Source organism: Ceratotherium simum, chromosome 2, assembly GCF_057802395.1.
Source record: "Ceratotherium simum simum isolate JZ-2026a chromosome 2, ASM5780239v1, whole genome shotgun sequence".
NCBI lineage: Eukaryota > Metazoa > Chordata > Mammalia > Perissodactyla > Rhinocerotidae > Ceratotherium > Ceratotherium simum.
Genome location: NC_141901.1, coordinates 18935215 through 18950534, shown reverse-complemented (window position 1 = coordinate 18950534; position 15320 = coordinate 18935215). Strand labels below are relative to the sequence as shown.

Below are 15320 nucleotides of genomic sequence, written 5' to 3'. Positions count from 1 at the left end.
TCAATTACATCTCAATTAAAAAAATACCAACTTAATTTCCATAGTATACAAAAACCTTGCTGCTATATAGCTTAGTTCCTTTCCCTTTCCTTTGTTCTATTGTTGTCACACAAATTACTTCTTATACATTATATGCCCTTTAATATAGACTTACAATTATTGCTTTATGCAGCTATAGTTTAAGTGAGATAAGAGAAAAAAGAATTATAAACAAAAAACCATTGATACTGTCATTTGTACTTACCTATGCAGTTACATTTAGCATTGCTTTTTATTTCTTTATGTGGATTTAAGCCTCTAGTTTCCTTTCATGTCAGCCTGAGGACTCATCCCCTTAGTATTTCTTATAGAGCAGATCTGCTAATGACAAACTCTCTCTCAGTTTTTATTTGTCTGGGAATATCTTAATTTCTTCTTCATTTCTGAAGGATAGTTTGACTAGATATAGAATTCTTGGTTGAGTCTTTTTCAGTCAGCACTTTGAATACATCAACCTCGTGCCTTCTGGCCTCCATAGTTTCTGATGAGAATCAGCTATTAATCTTATGGAGAATACTTTGTATGTGGTGAGTCACTTCTCTCTTGCTGCTTATAAGATTCTCTCTGCTATTTTTAACCTTTTTTTTTAAATTTTAGGTCCAAAGGAATGAAATGCATGCACACAATTCCTCTCCTCATTCCTTCCTGTCCTCATCCCTTCCAGTATTTAATGCTCCTATTAACCACTTTCCTTCATTAGGAAAATACTTTTTCAAAATTGTCAAAAAACTGATGGTACTTAGATCTATGTTGGGCATTGTGAGGGATACACAAAATATGACACCCTCTTGTCTTCACCAAGCTCGTAATGCTACCGTGCCACATTAATGCTGCAGAACTCCTAAGGAATGGTGGGAAAGCGGAGCAGTCTTTCTCAGTGTGCAGAAAGGCTCTGGGGAGTAGGCAGAACTCTCTCTTTCTGGCTTCTGTGGTGGGGACGTCTCAACTTGTTGTTCTCTGTCGTGCAGGGCACTCAACACAAGCCAGCTGAAGGCCCTGAATATTGAAATGCTGCCTGGGTATCGAGATCCCTACTCCTCCAGGCCTCTAACCAGAGGTGAAATCGGCTGCTTTCTTAGTCACCACTCTGTCTGGAAAGAGGTAAATAATGCTGTATTTAGATGTGCAGTTTTGTAATGAGGAGGAAGGAGAGGGGGACTTTGTTGGTGAATTAGGGCCCAGTACAAAGTGAACCCATAACTGTTCTAGAAGTATGCTTGGAAGTTGCTGTTGCCTGCTGTCTCCCTCTGACACAAGGCCAGCCACACACGAGGAGGGATAGCCTTGATGCTACTTGGGGTAAGGATAAGGGGAAGATACTCGTGTTCTGGGGGCTACACTCCTCTTGATGCCTTCACATCCTTAGTAGGAATGCCTTGTATGCATCTAGCATATCATCACTTGTTAACTGATTTCATACAAGAAGTCACACAGAAGTCATATGAGGTGGGTCAGGAGGGATGGGGCCATTTTACCCAAGAGGAAATAGCTAAATATCTTGTCCAGGCGAGAAGTGGTAGAGCCAGGACTTGAACCCATGTCTTACAGATCAGATATTAATGGGGGTGGTATTGGAGTGTGGGGTTCTTGATTAAGGGTCAGTTCCCACAAGAAAAGAGAAAGTCCCTAAGGAGGGCCCCTTGAATGCCCTTTCTCTTTGAATGATCCAGCCTATGCCTATCGTTTTTTTCTTTCAACTTTAAATGAAATGTAATAGATATGTATAAAAGTATGTAAATCATAAAATACGGGCCAATGAAGTTTCACAAACTGAACAATACACCCGTGTTAACCAGCACCCACGTCAAGAAACTGGTTACCAGCACCCTAGAAGCACCCCGTCTGTATTTCCTTCTAGTCACCAGTCCCCAAGGGTAATCACCATCCTGACTTCTAACAGCACAGCATAGTTTTGTCTACTTTTGTACTTTTTTTTATATGAACGGAACCATATGGTATGTCCAGTCTCTCAACATTATATTTATGAGATTCATCTATACCATTGCGTTTAATTGTAGATCATACATTCTCATTGCTGTAAATATACCACAGTTTATTTATCCATTCCACTGTTGATGGGCATTTGCTTAGATTCCAGTTATGAGCTGTGATATATTGTGCTGGTTTACCCTTGACTTTTTAATACTTACTTATCGAATAAAAAATAGCTATAGAACTTTTCATAGGGTGTCTTCCCACTGATGACCTTCACAGGTAATTGACCGAGAGCTGGAGAAGACTCTTGTTATTGAGGATGATGTGCGTTTTGAACATCAGTTTAAGAAGAAGTTGATGAAGCTGATGGATGACATTGACCGGGCTCAGCTGGATTGGGAACTGATGTGAGTGACAAGACAGGCTTATCAGAGAGTGCTGAGAGGCACTCAGTCCTTCCCAAGGGGCAGCAAGCCCCACCTCCCCAGCTGGTAGGAGATACAGCTCAAACTTCCATTTACCTGGTTTTCTCTCCATAAATGTTCCCAGAAACAAAAAGTGAGTAGAGGATAGCCACTGGGGTTTGCATCTATATACTCTGCAGTGTGAGAAAGAAACTATGGGAGGTTCTGTATGACACCTGGAGACTGCCTGTAGATCAGGGGCCTTCAGACTGAGCACTCACTTAGGAGCACAGTAGAAATCCCACCCATGAAGCAACATGGTACATGGAGGGGGCGTGAAGAGAGAGGAGGTGTCATTTATTCCAGGGCAAGAGTCCTGTGTCACACTTGAGCCTCAGCTCCCAGGAGAGCAGGTTCCCTCTGCAGGCCCTGATGGTGTGGGAGGTTGGAAGGTCAGTGGGAGAGCTCCTCGGTTGGGAAGAGAAGCTGTGCAAACAGGGAGAACACAGCTGGTTTGGTGTGGGGGTCAGAGGCTGTCGCAGGAGAACCAGGCTCGCCAAGGGAGCGCTGGCTCTGCACTGACATTTAGTTAATGCCGCTTGTCTGCTGCCTCTGGGAATTGAGTTCTCTCTCTCCCAGTCTCTCTGTTGCTTTCTCCCTCTCCCTTTTTCTCTCATTTTCTTTTTAAACCAAAAAGACACTTTTTACTTCTCTTCAGTGGGGCTAAAGTTCCCAAGCCTTATGCTCCTCCCCAGCTGTGTGTCAAAGGCACTTCCATCAAATCAGAGCCTGTTCCTTTGGGGCAGCTGCAGCAGACAAGCTGCCCCCACTCCTCCCCTCCTCGGAGGGGACCTTACCTCCTGGTCCAGGTGGGATACTTATTCTCTCAGAAATGTACCTCCTGAGCTCAAAAGAAACCTAGTAATGGCTCAACTAACCCCTGGGAAATGGACCCAGATATCAGTACTATGTAATAAAAAGAGAAATAGGAATAATGAATGTAATATAAGCACTGGCTCCTTGTCAGATAGATGTCAGTCATGTGATTAGATTCTGTACAGTACCTGAACATCATTGTTTCTATAATCCTCCAGAAGTCTCCGAACCTCTGCCTCTCTGAATCTGTGGCTCTGCGGCGTGTGGTTAAGCCTCACAGGCATAGAGCTTGGAAGCTATTTTATGCTCACATGACATGTGCAAAGGCAACTTTCGCTTAAGCCTCGGAACCACAGAGGACTCGACTCAGGGAGCCTGTGGGTTAGAAGTGGCCTATGTCTCTGTCTGCTTGTAGTTTGGTTGGTGCATTTCACGGGACAAAGTACTAACAGATTCAAGACAGAAGAATGATTGTCCTGATAAGGATACAGGGGAAAAAAGATGTTTTCTAAATTTCACAGACTGATCAAGTCAAAATATTCCATTGAAATCTATTATATAATCTTAAAGAATTATAGTGGTCTCAAATTTTTCACCTCTCACTTTCTAAAATGAATAAGAAACAAGTGTTACTTAGACTCAAAACATGAAAGCTGATAAGCTATCCATGGCTACTGTATTAAATTTCTCCAGAAAAAGGAAATAGTAAATGGGAAGAATCTAGAACAAGCCATTGGAATCATCTAGGGCAATGCTGTCCAATAGAAATATAACATGAATCACGCATATCATTTAAAATTGTCTAGTAATCACATTAAAAAAATAAAAATAAATTACTTGAAATTAACTTTAAAAATATGTTTTATTTAACCCAACATAGCCAAATATTATTATTTTAACATGTAATCAGTATTTAAAAACTATTAATGAGATAGTCTACATTCTTTTTTCGTATCGTCTTCAAAATCCAGTGTGTTACAACATCTCAATCCAGATGCTAAATTTTCAACTGCTGAAGTAAACTGTAGTCCTACCAAAACAATAAATTTTAACAGGAAAAATATTTTACACAACTTCAATTTTAAAATTTAAGTTAAATTATGTCAAATTAATAAATTGAGTGCAAACTTCATTCCACTGTCACTCTAGCCACAAGTCATAGGCCAAATAGGAGTTTCTCTACCACTTGAGGATACATGAGAGAAATTCAGATTCTAGTCTGAGAGACAGTGGCTGAGAGGATACACGTTTGATGTCCTCAGAAGAACTGAAGGTGAACAGAGAATTGTTCTACGAATCCTGGGATGCTTTGATAAGAGGAATCCCTTGAATGTTGAAGAGATAGTTTTAGGGCAAAATAGAGGAAATGGCTTTACCTGGCAGGAAGGAAGCAGGCACCTCCTCAACTTGCTCTGGGTAAGTGGAAAACAAACAGGTTCCAGACAAAAGGAATGGATCACAGATCCATGAGTAGACCATGAGAAGGCCGGGATAGCTAGGGTACATCTTGTGTTGCAGAAGTTGTTCATGGAGGACAGGATGTGCCTGGGTGCCTTTCTTGGAACAGAGTGCCCAGGAGGAAGTGTGGGCAGAGCTAGGTGAGTGTGAGGGGGAGAGAGCCACGCAGGCGTTGTCATTCATTCTCCCCAGGAAGAACTCCCTTGGGCCTCTCTTGGGTTCCTAGGTCTTTTACTGCACACTGTTTCTTTCCCACAGCCTTTTCTGTCCTGTATTTACCACCAGCATTTGGAGAGCTGTGCAGAGAACATCGAAGGCTGAAACTCTGGGGACCTGAAAACAACAAACTCGGGATTCTCACATTGGCCTTTTTTGTCCCCTTCCAACCTCTGTAAACACAGCTGGAAATCCCATGCCATCTTTGGGAAATGATCTGAAAGATCTTTTAATCTCTCTGCATCTTAACTTTCAGGCTTGAACACAGTCTGCTAGGCAAGAACAGTTGGGATGTTGATAAATAGAGGCAGGGAAGTAGCCCCATTGATGGCGGATGACAGTCATGGTTGGCGATGTGATGCTCTTTGTGCTGTGATGCATTTAATCTAAGACACAGTTGGTCCAAGTTTCCAAAAATGTCTGCAAAGCTGTGCTCCATTCTTTTGGATGTCTAATATTCCAATTGGAATTTTTTCCTCCACCCATTTCCTTTTAGTTATATTGGTAGGAAGAGGATGCAAGTAAAAGAACCAGAGAAAGCAGTGCCCAATGTGCTAAATCTGGTTGAAGCTGACTATTCCTACTGGACGCTGGGCTACGTCATCTCTCTGGAGGGAGCACAGAAGCTGGTTGGAGCCAATCCCTTTGGGAAGATGCTGCCAGTGGACGAGTTTCTGCCCATCATGTACAACAAACATCCTGTGTGAGTCACCCTGAACAGTCACCCTGCCTGTCCTTGGGCACAGCCTGTTCGTGAATTCTGCTACTCAGTTTCTGGGTAGTATTTGATATGTTTTAAAGGTGTACTGCATTCCTAAATGGTCTTTCCATAATCATGACCTAGAGAGGCTGACTTGAGTGATTCTCCCGTTTTACAGATGAGGAAGGTGAGGCAGAAATGGTCAGTCTTGCATAGGGGTCCTCTTTAATACCCAATGTGTGGTTTAACTGGACATAATCTGCTCAGTCCTCTCCTTGTCTTTGATCTTCTTACTTCCATAAATTCCTACACCTCAAAAGTGGAGGTCATCTTCTTAAGCACCTCAAATTTGTCAGTTCATGTCTCAGTCCATTTTGTGTACTGTTGGCCAGGCAGTGGTTCACAATCTAATTGGGAACCCAACCCCATGAATATCATTGTGATATATGGTGATACCTGCGATCACAGAGATGTGTTGGAGGCTCAGGGAGAGTGGAGATGGCCTCTGAGCGGAGTATGCACGGAGGAAGGCAGAGTGCTCAGGGTTCCCATAGCCCAGGAGTTCACGCTGATTGAGCACTTATCAAAGCATGTGGCAGTTGATGGTTTACCTGTCAGTCTCCCCAATAACCTGTGAGCCCCTGAGGCAGGAACAGTCTTACATCTCTGTGTCTTTAGATCCTAATCCAAACTCCACACATTGATCTACTCAAGTGATGATTCCTAAATTCATTAATGGAGCAGAAGACCAGGTTCTAACCTCAGCTCCATCTCTCAGTTGCTGGGTGACCTCCTCACTAGATGGTCTTCATTTTAGTGGTTGAGAGTTCCTGTTCTGCATGTTGCTCATTTTGTCTCCTGTCCTCAGTAAAGATGGAGCGCCTCATCCTCTTTTATACAACATGTCAGAGACTGACTTTCTTTCTGTGTCCTGGCACAAACGTGGAGGTCAACTGTCAACCCCTTAACAGAAAGGAAATTAACACCTATGGTGCACTCACTGATCCAGAAGCCAAGCGGATGTCACCTCATATAAGCTGTACAGGAGCCCTGGGAGGGAGGGCAAGTTATCCCTCTACTTTACATTCAGAGAGAGCTGGAGTTAACCCTAAGCCTAACCGTAACCCTAGGCTGGATGGTGGAGTTGGCATGCCTCCAAGCCTACACCATTTCATTGGCCCCATCACTGCCGTCCAGATCTCAGCTGTCTAATTTACTAATCCAGGAACAGGGCATTTTTCTAAAAAGTGATCACATTTATTTATCATTATGGCCCAACAGAGCTTAATTCTTAACTTTTAGAGTAAGACTTGAAATTCTTTTTTTAAACTAGTCTATCCAGGGGCTGGCCCCATGGCGTAGCAGTTAAGTGCACGTGCTCCGCTGCTGGCGGCCCAGGTTCGGATCCCCAGCGCGCACCGAGGCACCGCTTGTCTAGGCCATGCTGTGGCGGCGTCCCACATAAAGTGGAGGAAGATCAGCATGGATATTAGCTCAGGGCTGATCTTCCTCACAAAAAAAAAAAAAAAAGAAAAAAAGATAAACTAGTCTATCCAAATACAATAGAAATACCCTGACCTTTTTCTTTGTGTATTTGCTTAGATCATCTGAAAGCTTTTAAAGAAACCTTTATTGTGTTTCTAGACAAAAGTTTTCCACAAAGGATACAACTCAAAAAATAATCAAATGAGTCTGTAACAATTTAGGAGCTAACAAGCAGGGCCCCTCGGCTCTTCCCCTGTTCTGTAAGTGCCTGCCCCCTCACGCCTGTACACCTCTTCTTTTCAGAGCTGAGTACAAGGAGCATTACGAATCCAGGGACTTGAAAGCCTTCTCTGCAGAACCCTTGCTTATCTACCCCACACACTACACAGGCCAGCCCGGGTATCTGAGTGACACGGAGACCTCGACCATTTGGGACAATGAGACAGTGGCCACTGACTGGGACAGGACACATTCCTGGAAGTCCCGGAAGCAAGGTCGCATCCACCGCAATGCCAAGAACACAGAAGCCCTGCCGCCGCCAACCTCCGTAGACGCCGTGCCTTCGAGGGATGAGCTATGAAGGCTTGACAGGGGGTCATCATCCTTTGGTTTTTCTAATGGGCTATTCATCTGTTTGTTCTGGTTTATTTTTGTGGTCACAGTCATCCAACCAAAGTGGTCTAATGCGATTGATCAAAGTTAATATATTCTTGAGAGGGGCGGAGAATAGGGAAACTAAACCCACGTTTTCTGGGATGGCTAGAAGATAGGCTTTATGGCAACCATTATGATAAGCTCCAATCCAGACACCTAGTCCTGCATCTCATTACTCGGATGATACTAGTTCCCACATGAAGGTTGAATAATATGGTTCAGAGTCTCTTCTAAGAGATAGGTGATCAGCATGCTGTCACATCAATAAATGCGTCCGCAAGATAGCCATGCCAGCTGACCACATCTATTGGTCTAGTGGGCCTATTTTATGTCATAGATGTGACCTTGAAAACTTATGTATCTACAAGTTTGGGAGAAAATCAAATCATTTAAAATCAAACTAATTGGGCTTTTTATTTAAAGGCCTTCTGTCATGAGCCTTGTTGCAAAGTGAGCTTTTCATCTTTGTCCTTGTTATCCAAGAGGGATGGGTGTTTGGGTCTGTCTGAGACTTGGCCTTTGACTATCGTGGCAAGAAGCTCTCATAAAGAGGCGTCCAGTTTGCCACGTGGATATAGTTTACTAGCTGTTTGAGGGTTTGTATAGATATTTGAGGAAAAAAGAACTCAAACTTTGGCCTTTTTTTATTGTGGTCACTTGAGTTAGGATGCTCTATTTATGAAGATAAATTTAATATATAAGGGGTTAGGGCTGGTGTGTAATTGGTGTCCTGGGGGTTCGCTGCCTCTGCAGGACGTCAGACTCTCCCTCAACCCCAAGCCTGGGGATGAAGTGCAGGTGTGAGTTTTATGAGTCACTGTTAAGAGGCAGAGCACTTTTTCAGGCCAGCAACTATACTTGCCTGGGTTTTTCATTCTATTTTGAGTTATTTATTTTACAAAATGTGGGGGAAATGTCTGTAGGATAAGGCAGAGACACAGATGTTTCAAGCCTTCGTTGCACCCTGAGGAGTGGTCAGTGTAGACACAGGTTCAACAATCCGGTTCTCCAGCATTTCCCAGCCTGACTTTTGCAGGGAGGCCTGTTGAGTGGGAGATTCTAACCATCTGGAAACAAGTGACTCTCCATTTCAGGTGAGAGACCTTGGTCAGAAATAGTGGACTGATCAACTGATTTAGGCCAATAACCAGGGAAGCTCTTGGAATCAGGATCCTGGTCCGACAACCTCTCTGCTTTCTTCCCAGATTGATTTTATGTGAAATGCAGAGTTGGGCGACATCATCTCTTCCAACTCCACAATCTGTGATCCTTGGATATCTCATGATGGTTTGCTTCAGGTTTATGTTCTCATGCCCGCAAGCAGTAACACTTTGCCTCCAGAAATACCCTCTCCAGCATCCTGTCCACACACACTCCTTCCTCGATGTCCTTGATGTCAGGCTCTGTAGACCCAACAACCTGAGCTTCATGCTGTGGAGCAGAGCCCATGGGCGGGGTTGCTCACCGGTGAGGGCCCCAGGCTGTAGAACAAGGCAGCTTGCCTTCCACAGAACACCAGCCTCAGCCTTCCTTATTGACTTATTGTTAGTATTCTTCTACCTTGACTTATAAGCTAGGAGACTGAGGAAAGGGATCTCAGCCAACTCCAATTTTTATTGCTTAGACATAGCTGTCAGAGCTTGACTCTTTTTTTTTCTAGAAAACCAGAAAGAGCATCCGGGAGCTAGTGAAAAATCCTTAGGTGATCCCTAAGGTTTCCTTGGATATTTTGTGTCTCGTTCGCATATTTAAGTGTGTGCAAGTGTGTGTGACTTTCATGATTTTTTTTTTAATAGGGTGGGAGGTGACTGGGGTACTGGGAGTAAAGGAAGACTGAGTTGATTTTTGTGTGGTTTTCTTTAAAAGAGAACATTTTGTTTCCTTTTTCCCTGTCAGCTGGTCTGGTGGGGTTATGAATTCTCATTCTTAAAAGACATTGTTCTTAAATTCTAGAATTTTAGGTTAGGACTGTTCTACTGTGAATAAAGTTCTGGCTCTGTTAGCCCAGCCATTGCTTCTCCCGGCTGAGGTCTAGAATCCTAAGCAGTGTTCTTTTGTTGTGAACATTGTGAACTGTGGACCTAGCATTTCTTTAAAAAGTCGTCTCTTTAGCAATCCAAGGCTTCCTTACTTCGTTATTCTTCCTGGCTCCCCTCTGGTCTTCAGTCAAGACGTTTGACCTTTGCAGTGTCAGAGGCCTTTGCCTCTGACCATGGCACCTGCTCTCTGCCTCTGGAAGTTAAACCTTGTCTGGATTCCCCATCTGGATCCGTGTCTGGATCTTGGGATCCAAGGTGGGATCTTCTAGACAGACGACCCCAACTTCAGCAGTGCTGGTGCTGCTGAGTGTGGACTGAGCATCTACAATTTGCAGAGGACACACTGCCCAAGCCTTGCTTTAGGGTTCACTGGGTCCTGATGCAGGAACTCTGGAAAACAATAAAGAGCCAGCATCCCGGCACCCTACACTGTCTGTCATGCTGTGTCGTTTCAGGGTGGGGAAGTGATAAACTACTTGCCTTCTAGAGCTCTTTGTGAAAAATTAAAAAAAATTAGCTCAATGCTATGATTGTTCATTGGTTCTTCTAACACCGATGAGTTGCCAGGGCTGCTGGAATTTCCAGATCTGCACTGGACCAAGGATGTTGGAGGCCAGAGGTAACCATCACTGCTGCGTGATCCCCATGGCAAATGAGAGGTTGGTCGCTGACCCTCCTGTCCAGTGGGAGTTATTGTAGACTGCTGGGTGGAGGTGGGTAAGCTGAGAAGGATTCTAGGCTACAGAAAGACGGAAGTCCCCAGTGGATGGGTGGTGATGGAGGGTCCATATTGCATTTTTGTGCTATGGGTCAGTCTCTCCATTCATCAAAAGATGCTTGTCCAAGGCCAAAGAGCTTTATCTTGTGGCAAAAAAAAAAAAAAAATCCATGTTGGCCTCAGTGACCCCTTGAATTTCAGATCAAGCTTCCCCAAACCTCAAAAACCAGGTGTGAGCACTGCTTTGTTGCAGGCCCTATGCTGGACGCTGAGATGCTCAGAGGACTAGGAAAGGTCTCTACTGCTGTGGGCTCCATGGTCCAATGGGAGAGCCATGCAACCAGGATGGCTTTATTTCAGAGGCTGGAGCAAAGTGGGCTGTAGGACCCTAGAGAACCTAGTTCTGCTGAGAAGGAATGTTGAGGCAGCTTTGCTGGGAAGGTGACATTTGTGTTGGTGTTTGGAGCATGAATGGGAGTTTAGAAGAGGGAGAGAGTGGGGCATGGTGGATGGGAATGCTTTCCAGGCATTGCAAAGGTGTAGGACTGTGAAAGGGTCTTCAGGGGAGTGATGGGGAACTAGGTAGGACTGAAGAGTCAGATATGACAGGGTTGATGACAGGAAACAAGATTGAGACCCAATAATGATGGCAAATCGGCTATCCTTCCTCTCTGGGCTATGTCATCACGAATATAGAGGCCATTGTCTCTGTGGGAATTTTAGGTTTGGTTACTTTCCTGACAGACAATGCAGAGGTTTCCAGTAAAATGTTGGTGTCTAAAACAAGAAAAGTTCCCATTCAGCTGCCAACTTGGGAACCTTTTCATTTATGGTTGCTCAAATCACTCTAACTAGTAACTGTAAAATAAAGATGAGGCTTCCCAAGAGGCTTCTACAATGTGATTTTGAAATATTCTTTCCAGGTAAACAGAAGGGGAGAGAAATGATCCAGAATTGATCTCCACGACTGACAAGAAATTAATTCACTGAGGAGTTAACTAATGACAAGGAGAGAGTTAAAGTGAGGCTGGTCATTTGATAAGCCTCACTTATAGCGTGTCTTGGGTGACATAGTCAGAAAACCAGGAGCAGGCAGTCTTAGAAATAATCATCACGCCCATGTTTTATGTTTTGTGGTGATGTTTATTATTTCAGAGAGACCTTCCTCCCCTAGAGACGTTCTGATTAAATGTGGCAGAGGGAAGAGGGTCAGGAGGAGACAGCAGGTACAGGTGAGGGAGGTCTCCCTGTGAGCAGGCTGATGGCAGCCCTAAGTCAACACAGGGCGGCTGAGACAAGGACAAAGTCTGGCCAGTGGTGGCCAGTAGGTCCTTTTGCCTTGGAAAAGAGGGGAATAATGATGGTGGATTTTATTATGTACATTGCATTACAATAGATTACATAGCAAACGGTGCCTCCTCTTATCACGAGCACAGACAAGATGAAATGGCTTGAACTACGGCATGAAGAGTTTAGATGAGCTTTTAGGAAGGCTTTATTGACAGAATTATTAAACACTGAATGGGATTCCAAGGCAAGTGGTGGAATGTCCCCATTAAAATTTGGTGTTGGGCAGGAGAATGACTTCCTTCTGCTCTGTGAACACACCTAAAATGTCCTGTGTTTTTGCTTCCACCCATAGACATGTTAATACTTGAGATGATCCTTGTTTGGTTCCTTCTGCGACACCAGCTGGGCTGCTCCGGGCCCAAAGCCATCCTCCCATCTGCCCTCAGAAGGGGTGGAAAGAATGAAGATTCGCCTCTGAGCATGGGTTTCTCTTTATTTTTAATTCGCTGGGTTTATTTTTATGCCCCGCCCTGTAGTTTCTTCAGCTTGGCTGCCTCTGGAATGGGTGTTGCATAAAATCTCCACATCTGAGCAATTCCGGGCCTCGCAGAGCACCAGCTTTGCAGCCCCCGTGGGTCCCCAGGGGGCTCCTCCGGGCGTTTCCCGTTCTAGGGGAGGCTGGACAGACATCTGGGCTCTGGCTCATGGGGGAACTTGATTTTCAGAGTGTAGTGGACAGCCCTCTCTCTATTCTTCAGAGAACCGTAGAAAACAATCCGTGACAAAGTGTCCTCTCCCAAAAGAGAACTGGCAGTTTGGAGAAGAGCCCCAGACAGGAGTTGAGATGTCTAAGTGTTGATGGTGTGGTCAGAGGGTTTTAACTGCTTTGAAAACTGCCAGCACTAATCGTGAAGACTTGAAGGGAATGTCATTGCTCAGCCTGGGCACAGGGAGGACACCCTGCACAGAGCGGAGTGTCAGGGGACAGATGAGTGGCACAGGCCTGAGGGAATCTGAGGGGAGAGGAAAGAGGCGGCTCCCGGGGCATAGCACCCAGAGCCCAGGAGAAGTGCCAGAACGGAGGTAAGACACAAATTCAGGGCCAGCCGTCAGCAGAGAAAGTGAGGCTGGTGCACAGGCTGGAAAAGAAGAGAGGGAACCAGAGGGAAAATAGTAGTGGAAGGGAGGCTCAGAAAGGAAGTGGCAACGCCTGGCCTGTAAAGTGACTGTTTATCTTCGCAAACCTGCAACGATGGGAAAGACTGAGGTGTTGCTGAGCTGAACAGCCTGCAAAGGAATGGGTAGGGTGTCCAGTGCCCCCAGTGCCTATGGCACAGCAGCAACTCAGGGTCATGCACCTAAATCGTCCCTGAATGGGGCCATGGGAGCACAGAGCCCCTTCCTGCTAAGATACAGGGTCCAGGTGGACGCAGAGGAGGGAGGACATGGGAGCAGGGAGTGGGGCTTCTGGTGAGAGAATCGTCCCTCCCTGATAGCAGAGGAATCCAGGAAGCTGGGGCCCTCATGGGAATCACCACCGGCTCTGTGTGGTGACGAAGCCTTGGCTTGGGGACGGAGGCTCCAGCTTGGTCAGGGCTGCATCACATCAGCTGGCCGCTCTGTCAAAGCCTATCCAGTGCACATCCACCCTGCAGCCCGGCCAGGGGTGCTGTGGTAGGGCCACGCTGGGCCCACATGCTCCTCTCCGTGAGCCTCCTTGGACCGCGGCTGTGGGACAAGCTACAGGGGCCCTGGCTGCCCTCCAACCCCATGAGTCAGTCTTTCCCCATAGCAGCAGCAGGCTGGATTTTCCCAGGGTGCTGTTCACATACCTGAAGTCCCACCTTTGAGAGTCACACCTGCACCCTTGCTTGTTCAACCGGGGAAGGAGGGTAGAGGGCTTCTGTGAAGACAGGACTCCCCTTAGGCCAGAAGCTTCCCAGGAGTAACAGCAGCTAACTCTTAGAGAATGTGCCAACAGTGCTTTCTTTACGTGCACTGTATACATGAACCTCAAGAGGTAGGAGCTATTATCAATTCCTATTTTTCAGATGAGACAATAGCTGGATTAAGTGACTTGCTTAAGGTAGAAGTGGCCTGGGAGTCAGACCTAGGCAGTCATATCCCACCCACACCAGACTGCATCCATGCAAAGCTTCTAGGGGATACTCTGTCTCGTTTCTTGTTTTCTCACTAACATCTAGTGTTGCCATCTCTCTCTCTCTCTCTCTCTCTCACACACACACACACACACACACACACACACGCACAGCCTGATATGTAAAGGAGCCCGCAGCTCCAGCCCCCATGTCTACTTCCCACCTATGAAATTTCATGTATTGATTATTAGCTGATCAAATTCTCTGGTAACATTTTACTGGAGGTTTGGGTGTCAGATATCGTATAAACGAGGATCAGAAATAGATGTCTAGGGCAGGCTAATGGTCTCAATTAGAATGCTTCTCCTACTTTGAAACTGGTGCTGTGATTTTTTTTTTCATGGCTGGAGCGATCCAGAAACAGATTAAATCATTCACTTTTTCTTTTAACTTGATTTACTGGTACACTCTACGTAAGAAATTGGAACCATAGCACAAAATGTTGCTTTGGGATTAAACAATGGTGGGAACAGAAATGATTACTTCTGAGAAGCCTAGATAAAGTACTTGGGTACGGATAACTGGCTCAAGGGAGGCTGAGCTGGGAGGTCCTGTCTCTCTCGATGGGACTCAAGCCCCAGAAACATCCACTCCTCCTTTAGCTCCTCATTCACTTTGTGCCTTTCGAAGGAGACACTCCCCCTGCACCCTCCCCACCCCCGTGGGCCAGCCGAGTTCCTGGGTCAGCTAGCTGGGGAGCTAACTTACCACGTCATCCTGATCCTGATGGCCCTGTTTCCTCATCCGTGAGATGGAATAATGCTCAGGATAATAGGTAGCAGCACTCTGACTAGCAGCGGACTGTTCCTTGGAGACTTTAGAGAACCAACCAGATGCCCATCTAACCAAGGCAGCTTGTGTGAATTCACATGATTGGAAGGCTAGGGACGGAGCAGACTGCAGGCATTCTCGCCAGCTCGAGGCTGTGGAGGAATATCTGTCAGGAAAGTCTCCTGGATTCAGTGTCCAGCCCAGTGTGACATGCCCTAGTAGGTCCGATAATTGAGCTCTGCCCCTAACCTTGGGCAACTGACTTACTGCTCTGAGCCTCAGCCCCGTGTCTGTAATATGAGGGGGTGACCACATGATTTGTAAGATGCCTTCTGACTCGTAAGAAAATGTTAAATACACTGGATTCCTCAAACTGTTACATAAATGAACTGCTTCCACAGTTTTCTGGGTAGAGATGTTGTGAAACCACACCAAATAGTGGTTTTCAAATTCTGAGTCTAAAATAATTAAATTTGCCTGGCTTCTATTTGACCTTGTGGTTTATGTGTAAACACTTTAAATTTCCTAGATTTTTTTTAACTTGACATACAACTACATCTGTACAGTAGCTCCTGG

The 15320-nt window shown here is 45.4% G+C and overlaps 1 protein-coding gene across 1 annotated transcript in view; it reads left to right on the top strand.

Moving 5' to 3' along the window:
* COLGALT2 (collagen beta(1-O)galactosyltransferase 2) overlaps nt 1–10584 on the top strand; it is a 114575-nt gene extending 103991 nt beyond the window's left edge. The window contains exons 9-12 of the mRNA XM_087438824.1: nt 1008–1140; nt 2254–2381; nt 5425–5631; nt 7417–10584. Of these exons, the coding sequence (XP_087294950.1) occupies nt 1008–1140; nt 2254–2381; nt 5425–5631; nt 7417–7693 (745 nt within the window). The 3' untranslated portion in view covers nt 7694–10584. The remainder of the gene's footprint in view (nt 1–1007; nt 1141–2253; nt 2382–5424; nt 5632–7416) is intronic.
* Nucleotides 10585–15320: the final 4736 nt, after the last annotated feature.